Source organism: Helianthus annuus, chromosome 14 (assembly GCF_002127325.2).
Source record: "Helianthus annuus cultivar XRQ/B chromosome 14, HanXRQr2.0-SUNRISE, whole genome shotgun sequence".
Classification (NCBI taxonomy): domain Eukaryota; kingdom Viridiplantae; phylum Streptophyta; class Magnoliopsida; order Asterales; family Asteraceae; genus Helianthus; species Helianthus annuus.
In genome coordinates, this window is record NC_035446.2 from 91,421,972 (window position 1) to 91,432,774 (window position 10,803).

At 38.0% G+C, this 10,803-nt stretch overlaps 1 protein-coding gene across 1 annotated transcript; it reads left to right on the forward strand.

Annotated features, from left to right (window-relative positions):
- The first annotated feature begins 6,008 nt into the window (after positions 1-6,008).
- LOC110908509 (biotin synthase, mitochondrial) lies at positions 6,009-9,872 on the forward strand. The gene is made up of 6 exons (XM_022153464.2): positions 6,009-6,348; positions 7,452-7,631; positions 7,794-7,900; positions 8,033-8,238; positions 8,360-8,499; positions 9,368-9,872. The coding sequence occupies exons 1-6, from the start codon at positions 6,145-6,147 to the stop codon at positions 9,653-9,655; spliced, it is 1,125 nt and encodes a 374-aa protein (XP_022009156.1). The 5' UTR covers positions 6,009-6,144; the 3' UTR covers positions 9,656-9,872.
- Positions 9,873-10,803: the final 931 nt, after the last annotated feature.

Here is a 10,803-nt window from a genome sequence, read left to right on the forward strand (position 1 = left end):
AACAAGTGCAAAAGTGCGAAAATAATCAAAGGTTATACTAATACACGAGTCGGATCCAAGTGATTCATCTTGTCTATCTGTTTTTTATTTTTATTTTTATTTTTCAGGATTTAGTTAGTTTTATTTTCTTAGTTTAAAAATCTTTTCTAACATTTTGATTTGGCTAGACGTTGAGGATAAACCGGTACTAAAAGCTCTTGTGTCCTTGGACGACCTCGGTATCTTACCAACACTATACTACGTCCACGATGGGTGCACTTGCCCATATGTGTGTTTAGTGTTAGTAAATATCGTGTTTTATAAATTTAAAACTTGGCTAAAAGTGTAAAAAGGGCTTAAAATATACATCTAAAACATATACACACTTGCACGCATCAATTACCCCAGGCTATTAGGTGTAAATTTCCTGCTACTAATAATGAGGCAGAATATGAAGCTTTAATTGCAGGATTAGAGTTGGCTAAGAATATGAATATCAAAAATTTGCAAGTGTATGTTGACTCCTTGTTAACAACTAATCATTTTAATGGAAGCTATGCAGTTAAAGGAGAGAAGTTAATCGGGTATCTCGAAATTCTTAAAAAATTAGCAGGATATTTCGATACTTTTACACTTGAGCAGGTACCAAGAGAAGACAATGCTGAAGCGGATGCCTTGGCAAATCTAGGATCATCGGTCAGGATACCGGAAGGAACCCGGGTACCAATATTACATATCCTATATCCTGCGACGAATCCTCAGGATAAAGGAGCAATAAATATTCAGGATCCTGATGATGGCTATCTTGAGGAGGATCCTAAGTCCTGGATAGCTCCAATCATGAGATATCTCAAGCAAGGATACATCCCAAAGAATGAGAATCCTAAAGCCTTTAGGATGAAGGTATCACGATTCACTATTATAAATGATGTTTTGTATAAGAAATCTCTTGCAAGACCATGCCTAAGGTGCCTGGAGGATCCTGAAACCAAGGAAGTACTTCAGGATATACATGAAGGGGATTGTGGTAACCATACTGGGGGCAGGTCATTATTCTCAAAAGTATTAACGACAGGATATTATTGGCCGACAATGAGGAAAGATGCCACAGAATATGTTCGAAGATGTGATGCATGTCAAAGACATAGTAACATACTGCATCAGCCTGCTGAACCATTATATCCTATTGTTTCCCCTTGGCCATTTATGAAGTGGGGTATGGATATAGTGGGAAAGCTTCCAAAGGCTCCAGGAGGGAAGGTTTTTATGTTGGCAATGACAGATTATTTCTCCAAATGGGTTGAAGCCGAGGCATTTGTCCAAGTCAAGGATCAAGAAGTGGTATCCTTCATAAAGAGAAATATCCTGACCAGATTCGGAGTACCAGCCGAGATAATCTGTGACAATGGTTCTCAATTTATAAGTAAAAAGACTACCGACTTTTGCAAGAGTTGGGGAATCAAAATGATTACGTCTACTCCAGTACATCCTCAAGCAAATGGACAAGCTGAATCCTCAAACAAGATAATTGTCAACAACTTGAAGAAAAGATTAGGGGCCAAGAAAGGAATATGGGCAGAAGAATTACCCTTTGTTTTGTGGGCTGATAGAACGACGGTAAAGAGTGCAACTGGTCAAACCCCGTTTTCCTTAGTATTTGGAGCAGAAGCAGTGATCCCGACAGAAATGGTGATACCCACAGCAAGATCCAATCTCTGGAATCCTGAGCAGAATCCTGAAGTCCTATACCAGGAGCTGGATACTATTGATGAGACAAGAAATGCAGCAGGACTAAGAATGGCGGCATATCAACAAAGGATATCCAGAACATACAACAAGAATATTAGGATTAGAAGGTTCAAAGTTGGAGATTGGGTGTTAAGAAAAGCTTTTCAGAATACTACCAATCCTGCTGATGGAAAGCTGGCTCCGAAATGGGAAGGACCATATGAGATTGAATCAGAATCAGGAAAAGGTGCATACCGACTCAAGGATATGGAGAGGGATATACTGCCGAGATCCTGGAATGCTATACACCTTAAGCTTTATTTCAAGTGAGTTTAGAATTTAATTTCTAACTCAGGAGGGTATGAATTCTATCTCTTTTAAATGTGTTTGGTTTAATTTATTCTTTGAAACCCAATACTGATTTAAGCATCGGAGGGGTGTTAGCCAAGCTAACACCCACCTTAGTTTTGAAATGTTTTGCAGTATATGCTTCGGGATATAGCTCCAGGATACACACTCAGGATGCTTCGGAAGAATAGAGGATTGGCCCCCTCTCTCACGTATAAGGGATCCCGATCCCTTCATAGGTTTAAAGGTATTCACCTTTCATCCGAATTGGGTTTAAACACCCCGCCTGGAGCGCAAGTTGTTCGGGAATAGTTCAAGGTGGCGGGACCGGTCCATGTAAAAGTGGCTGACAATTTCGTTACTGTTGGCTATATCTTGAATCCTAAAGGTATGTGAGGATTGATCACCCTCTCTCACGAAAGGGTATTTTCATACTCTCTAAGGTTTAAAGGTTTTCACCTTTCTAAGTCTCGGAGTTTATACACTCCCGCCTGTAGCGCATGAGAATTTGGGATTATCCCCAGGATACTAAGGATTTATCTCCAGGATGTTTTCGGGTTTTACCCCAGTAACACAAGAACTGTCTACGCAGTTGAACATAAATCTAAGCAATTTTTTCTAAGTGTTGGAAGATTTCGTGCACAGGGGACATTTCTCCTAAGGCGATTATGTAAGGCACAAAGAGTCAGGTTTGAACCAAGTGTACAAAGACTGGGGACATCTTGGTACAAGGAATTGCAAAAAAAGATTGAAGTTTGAAACTAGGGTTACACTCTATTCCTGGTATCATCTTTCCTTTGTGAATCTTACACAACTTGATTGAACTTTTGAAATCATGTTTAAAGGATATATTCTAGAGATATATTTTCGGGATATGATTCAGGATATTTGGTTGGAACCTTTGGGATGCAATACTTGGCTTTAAAAATCAGAGTTGGATTTGTTTATAAATTCTGAGTAAACTATCTTTTTCCTTTGAAAAGTTTATTCGAATTAGTTGAGATTTTGAAAAATAAACTATTTTGAAGAAACTTGTCCAAATTGTTTGGATATTAAGAAGTCCTATTTTACGAAAGTCTGCGTAGGATATCACTGAGTATATTGATCAGGATACCTTCACAGAAATGATAACACTAATTTCACAAAGCCAAAATCTAAACTAAGTAATGCATGGCAAAAATTTAAAAGGCTACAACAGATAAGTCAAAAGAGGGTTATATTATTAGCATTTCAAAAGTTGTGCTTTTGGTTTCACCTTAAACCAAGGCCCATCCACCAAAAGCACGAGGGATTCATAACCATATTTACACAACGATTGAAGGTTTCGTTTCAAACTGAAACCTATCCACCTCCAATCGTTGTATTGTCCAAAACAAAATATACTAACTGATAACCAAGGGCTTCATCCTGAAACCCAGGACCTATCCACCTTTGGTTATCAAAATGTTCAAATGCAGGAAAGGTAAATTGTTCAGAAGACATGGAAAATAAATTGTTCAACAGGTCACAACCATCAAGCTTAAAAAAGTGGGCTCCGGCCTTGGCACATACATCCATCATTGCCCTCGGGAATGGAATCCCGTCTAACAAAGAAAAACTTTCGCTGCCACCCATCCTCGTTTTTCGAAGCTTTGAGGATGGGGGGGGGTTACTGGAAGTGGAGGAGAGTAGGAAACGGCTATTGCCATGGGATCGGAGACGGTAAGCAACCGGAAGGTCTTCAATACCAAGATCAGGGACATGAAGGGTTTTGATCTGGTTGAGCATGATGAGTACTCTCCATACCATGGGCATTTTCTGAGCAAAACAAAGGCCGGTGACCTGGAAAAACTCCATGATAAACTCCGGAAATGGGTATCGGAGGCCAAGAGAAAATGGGTATGACGAGAAACAAACCCATTCTTCAGAGGAGACGTCGGAACGAATGCTCCGGTCGAATGGGCGAATAACCGTCGTGTCAGGGAAAGCGCCGGAGGTTCTCAATGCAGCGATGTCAGCATTATCGAAGGAGCACACTTCTTTCTCGGTATGTTTGAGCAGATTTTGATCAACGAATGACGAGGTGGACTCGCCGGAATGGGAGCGAGTTCTAGTAGCCATCTGGAAAGTTGAACGGGAAAAAGTTAAGGAGAAAGGAGAGAAGTACCTGGAAATTCCGGAGAAGATGGTGGTTTATCAACAAGGAATAGAGAAGATATAGGGGCTAATTGGATAGCCATTGAGTAGAAAACGCGTTGGAAGTTGCACCGAGTCACATCAAACGTCGTTTTTCAATTTAATAAGCTCAATCTTGGAGATAAGTTTTAAAATATACCCGTTGGATTGGTATACCAACAGATATATTTTGGGGACAATTGTTATGGGCAATTTTCTGAACGTCTATCCTGTCTAGTATTCTGCTTTTGATTGTTTATTTGAGATCAGGATACCGGATCAGGATATTGGTAACATCCTGAAACGATATCCTGGTAATAACTGATTTAACCACGTGCAAATTAAAGGGTATAAGTCTCCAACGTTCAAGTGGACTTCTTCTCCTTGAGACTCGGGCAAAACAGTTGGGAGAAAGACGTTGAAGCCGGAAGATGTGGATTACAACGTTCACATGTGAAATATTCGCCGGATCCCGGAATAATAGGATAGTTGGTTGCTTTCTTTTTACTATAAATAGATTGATCGGATCAGATTAAGTCACATACACTCTTTCGCACACTTTGCTCTCTAGTCTCTAGCAATCATTACACACGAACACTTGTACTCAAATCTCATTGTAACACTTAGTTGATCCGTATCATATCCTGCACTGTATCCTGAAGTTTGAAGCAATAAGAAGAACAAGGCAGCTGCGATTGTCAGCTCCCGAGGTTTTATGCCGGCGATCTAGATTGATCAATGGCTTTCCTCGTACATCTCGTGTCAACCCCTTTACTTTTTGCTCATTGTTTGATCGTAGATACAACTCAATATCCTAAGCCGTATCTTGAACATTGTTTTTCTAAGCAACTTAACCAACATATTTTCAACACATTTTTTAGCACACTACCTCACTTAACTAATTTGATCACTTAATTGCTTCGGTAATTTTTGACCAAAACAGTTTCCGCCACGTTTTGTTGTTTTACGTGGTCGGGGTATGACACAAACAGTCTTGCAATTACGTCTTCAATCAAGACCACATTGTTAATTTTAATGATGATTCGGTACAGGCTGATGATGAAACCGAAGCTGTTATTTCGGTTGTTCAGTATTTTCGAGACGATTCAAGTGAGTCCTATGAAGCAAGTGTCTGTCTATTCAATTGAGAGGGAAACACAAGTTTTCTTTTTGAGCTTGATGGATGTCCGTTATCTCAATGCTTCTCCTTACAACTCTCATCAAATGCATCACCCTTCCTTTTATTCTGTAAATATTAAATAAAGAATAACACCATGCCTGTAACCCCGCGTTGATAGCTTCCGTTTTATTACAGTCATACGATGCGACTTTTTGTTCTTCAATCTTTGTTACTTGTTAATGTTTTATTTTTTTCTACTTTTAGAAAGGTTTGACCACCTTACGACTGTAAAATATCTCGTGTGATTGGCACCTTAAATCCCTTAAATACTTTGAGAAAAATCTAATTTTCGAAGAATACGAGCCGTGCGTTCGTATACATTGTATACGACCAGGTAAATTATTTACACATGGTGTATACGGGCCGTATAATGTTATATGACACGTATAGAATTTAAAAAACTATCAAAGTTTGTGGACTTTGATAGTTTTTTAAATTCTATACAGACCGCATAACATTATACGGTCCATATACACCATGTGTAAATAAGTTTTTTCCTGTTAATATTAGGAGCTTTCTTTAAAAACCTTTTTTATAAACATAAATCACATAAAGTTGGTTGAAAGCTCTGAAATGTGATGAAATTTAGGGTTTTAATAATAAAAACTGAAATTGAAAATGAGCTTCATTTGCTTACTTCATCATTTCATTTTCACACTTCACCCTCTCACTTGAACCAAATCCCAAGTGAAGAGGCGTGCAACACTGAACCTTCACAATTTCTCGCCTGTATCGGACTCTCATTGAGATAGAAAATGATTCTAATCAGATCGATCCGTCCAAATCGACGGGCGATTTCGTCGATGTTGGATCTGGAACCGCGCTCACGCTCTTATTCGTCGTCGCCAGCTGCAGTGGAAGCGGAGCGGACTATTCGAGAAGGTCCGAGAAACGATTGGAAACAAGAAGAGATCAAGTCCGTTTATGATTCTCCTCTTCTCGATCTCCTGTTTCACGGAGTCCGTACTCTCTCTCTCTATATATATATATATGTATATTTTTGTGTTTATGTTTTTCATTATGTGCATTTTGTATTGATCTAAGTTATGTGAAGCTGTTGGTGATTGAAAAGGATGTTACATTTGTTATTATGCACTGTTTATTTTACTGTTTGAATGAGGAAGTATCTAATTTTAAGGAATATTAAGAAGTTATGATATTTATATATGTATGCAGTTTGTACATTACAGATAAAAGTGTTACCATATACTACGGGTATGTTTGGCATGGAGCTTTTAGAGCTTCTGGCTTTAAGCTTTTAAGAAAAAGCTCCTGTTCAACAAAAGACCTTGTTTGGTTGAAGGAGCTTGAAGCTTTTAGGTTAGGACTTAGGAGCTTGAATCTTTTGGTTGAATGCTCCTACTAGTAGCGTTTAGAAGGAGCTACAAGCTTTTAGGGGAAAAATGACTATTTTAACCTCTAAAGATAATGAACTTTTTAATGCACAAACTTTTTAAATTTTTAGTTATGTCCATTTTGGTCATTTTATACATTTTATTAAAAGCTCAAGCTACTCTACCAAACACCAAATATATCTAAAAAACTACAACTACTAGCTACCAGCTTCTAGCCACCAGCCACCAGCTACTTTTGCCAAACATACCCTATATTACTGTTTGTATGTGGAAGTATCTCATTTCAATGAATATTAAGAAGCTATAAAATCTATATGGATAAAGTATGTTACATTAGAAAATATGCACTTTATACATTACAGATAAAAGTGTTGTTATTATATAGTATATCACTGTTAAAATGTTGTAGTATCTCATTTCAAGGAATATTCAGAAGTTATGAAATCTGTATGGATAAAGGATGTTACATTCGAAATTATGCAGTTATTATATAGTATATGACTGTTTGAATAAGGAAGTATCTCATTTTAAGGGGAATAAAGAAGTTATGAATTGCATAGGGTATTATGGTTTAATTGATCGTTTATATGAGTTTCACATGGTTGATTTAAGGGTGATGAAGTTATCCGAAATGTTTCGTTTAGGTCAAAATCAAATTATCCTTGGCATTTTTAGATGTGTTGTCTAATTTAGGTTTTATTTTGCAGGCTCAAGTTCATAGACATGCTCAGAATTTTAGGGAGGTTCAGCAGTGTACGCTTCTGTCTATAAAGACGGGTGGGTGCAGTGAAGATTGTTCTTATTGCCCTCAATCTTCTAGGTATGATACTGGAGTGAAAGCTCAAAAGCTCATGAACAAGGATGCTGTTCTTGAAGCTGCACAAAAGGTGTGTGTTTTTTCTCTTTATATGAACAAGATTTTTGTTTTATTTCATGGAGGGACTGAGTTTCACATTGTTTACACTTTACATCTATATTTGTAACCGCACATGTTACATTGTTGTTTCTGATTCAGTTCTCATATTGGATCTATAATTGGTACTTGGCAGGCAAAAGAGGCTGGCAGCACTCGGTTTTGCATGGGTGCTGCGTGGAGAGACACAATAGGAAGGAAAACCAACTTTAGTCAGATCCTTGAATATGTGAAAGAGATAAGGTAGTAAGCCACCCTTTTATGTTGATATTCTTGTGAATCTAATATGATTTGCATGACAATTGGTATCTAAAACCTATAAACAGCTTATAATTACATATCAGAGTATATAAGTAGTGTACCACTTATCTGCAGGGGTATGGGAATGGAGGTTTGTTGTACGTTGGGAATGATAGAAAAGCAGCAGGCTTTAGAACTCAAGAAAGCAGGCCTTACAGCTTACAATCATAACCTTGATACATCAAGAGAGTATTACCCTAATATCATTACAACAAGAACATATGACGAACGCCTGGAAACCATCAAGCATGTTCGTGAAGCAGGAATTAATGTTTGTTCTGGTTAGTGACTCCATTTTTTCGTTAGTTCTAATTTATGTATCAAAGATATATCATACGGGCAGAAAAAGATGCTGAATACAGTTTTTTCACTCTCTGATAAGAAACTGTGTTGTGGTGATAGGAGGAATAATAGGGCTTGGTGAAGCAGAAGAGGACAGGGTTGGGTTGTTGCATACATTAGCAACACTCCCCTCACACCCGGAGAGTGTTCCCATTAACGCACTTCTTGCAGTTAAAGGCACACCTTTGGAAGATCAAAAGGTAGTTTCTCTTTCACTGTTAACATTTTTTTTGTTTTAGCACCGCTGATGTTTGCTGTTGCAATAGTTATCGGTTTAAGTTAGTTGACGAAGATTGAGAACAAAAGAGACTGAAACAGTGTTTTGATACGGTCCAGAAGTGCACATAGTCAAATATCTAAAAGACCCTCAATAATGAGTGAAAAAAGCCAATGGGGAATAAACTTAGTGACATTAATGTTTTGTATTGGTTGGTCGGGTCACAAGGTAATCGGACAATGAATCTTTGCCAAAATTGAGACATTTTTTCGACACATTTTTGAAAAGAGTTAATTACTGTTTTCGTCCCTGTGGTTTGTCAAAAATCACTATTTCAGTCCATTAGTTTAAAATTTGCGATTTCAGTCCCTGTGGTTTCACTTTCGTAACCATTTCAGTCCCTGTACTTAACAGAATAATGGATTGAAATGGTTACGAAAGTGAAACCACAGGGACTGAAATCGCAATTTTTAAACTAATGGACTGAAATAGTGATTTTTGACAAACCACAGGGACGAAAACGTTAATTAACTCTTTTTGAAAAGCAATTGTGTTATGTATCCTGAGGGATGTATTTTGACCCATTTACTTATGAGTGGATCTGTTTGGATTATGTTCATTCAAATGGGTCTTACGGGTATAACCAGTTATTCGTAGGGTTTGTTTTATATCAATCTTGTTAAACACAGAAAAATTAACCATTTTGACATGAACCCTTTTTGACCCGTTACCCAGCCCTCCCAGTTTGCCGCCTTTGACTTGTCTAAAAAACGGAGTACTAGTTTTTTACCTTGGTACATACTTGCTTAGTATTTTTTTTTAAATGTTGAAAAAATTGGGATTTTCTGCAGGCAGTTGAGATATGGGAGATGATACGGATGATTGCTACGGCCCGCATCACGATGCCAAAGGCTATGGTGAGGTTATCTGCAGGGAGAGTGAAGTTTTCAGTGCCCGAACAGGCATTGTGTTTTCTTGCTGGTGCAAACTCCATATTTACTGGCGAGAAGTTGTTGACGACCCCCAACAATGATTTTGATGCCGACCAATCCATGTTTAAACTTCTTGGATTGATCCCCAAACCCCCTGCGTTCTCAGATGACGAGGTCGAAACACGTGAGGAAGCTGTTTCTAGTTAGTTAGTTCTAATTAGAATAACCGTGTTGTACGCTGTTTATTGACTCTTGTTTCTTTTTTAAAAACCCGAAAATGTGCACGTGAATTAGGTATTTGGTGAGGTAGGTGTTAGAACTGTTATCGTTCGGGGTAATTGTAGACTTATGAAGTTATTGCGAGTATGTGGTTCAGTGTGTGCCTTGCTGTACAAGCAATCAACAGCAGGTAGAATTCATGCAACTCCATGTCAAAGTGAATTAATACCGAAAAAAACGTAACTTTAAACCAATAATTGGGCAACAGTGTCGCAGGATTTTGTTCTTGTGATAAAGAGCGGACTAGTCGTTTAAATCTCGGATGTTTTGTTTCAAAAGGGTGTGCCTGAGAGGTGAGGTGTTGGAAGCAGCGACCCTAGTCACATTCACCATGCTTGATGAGGCAATGCGTGGTCAGGCCGAGCATTGACGGAGGCGCCACGTGAACATTTGGTCTTTCATTATACAAACTCGTATTATAGCAGTGAAAACTATCATTAGCTCCATCATTCTCTGTGGCAAATGAACTCTAGGAGGAACAAGAAAGAAACTGTGCAAATTAGCAAGAAGCAGCCAACACTAATTTTGGATGAATAGTAGGTTATCTTTTCTTATAAAAACATAGAGCATTGGGCAGAATAGTAGGTTATCTTTTCTTATAAAAGCATAGGGCATTGCATTTGGCCAGTTTAGCCATTCAATAAAAATTATAAGAAACTAAATGAGCAAGAAGTTGCCAGCCCAACCCTAATTTCAGATGAACAGTAGGTTTTCTTTTCTTATAATAACATAGCCCATTCGGCCAGGTTAGCTCTTATAAAAATTAGCTATCTTATAAAACTCAAACCTGAAGATTAACAATGTAGTGAATGGGAGGTAAAATTTTGTTTCTATTTTATATTTTAGGGCAAATGCCCAGTGTGTAAGAATCGTAAGGCGTTAGTCGGTCGGTGGGGTACCGACTAGCGGTTAATCGGGATTAATAGGGATTAATGGAAATAGGATTTTTATATGCATTTTTTGGTTATATATATACACACATATTTTTATATGTAGCTTTTAAAGTAGACATGTTTAAACACCTTATTGATCCATTTTTAAGTAACTGACGCGAATTTATAAGGTTTGGTCGAAAT

Coding starts and splice junctions, on each gene's coding strand:
- LOC110908509 (XM_022153464.2), top strand. CDS start 6,145: ATGATTCTAATCAGATCGATCCGTCCAAATCGACGGGCGATTTCGTCG. Junction 6,349..7,451: donor TCGATCTCCTGTTTCACGGA/GTCCGTACTCTC, acceptor TTTATTTTGCAG/GCTCAAGTTCATAGACATGC. Junction 7,901..8,032: donor GAATATGTGAAAGAGATAAG/GTAGTAAGCCAC, acceptor ACTTATCTGCAG/GGGTATGGGAATGGAGGTTT.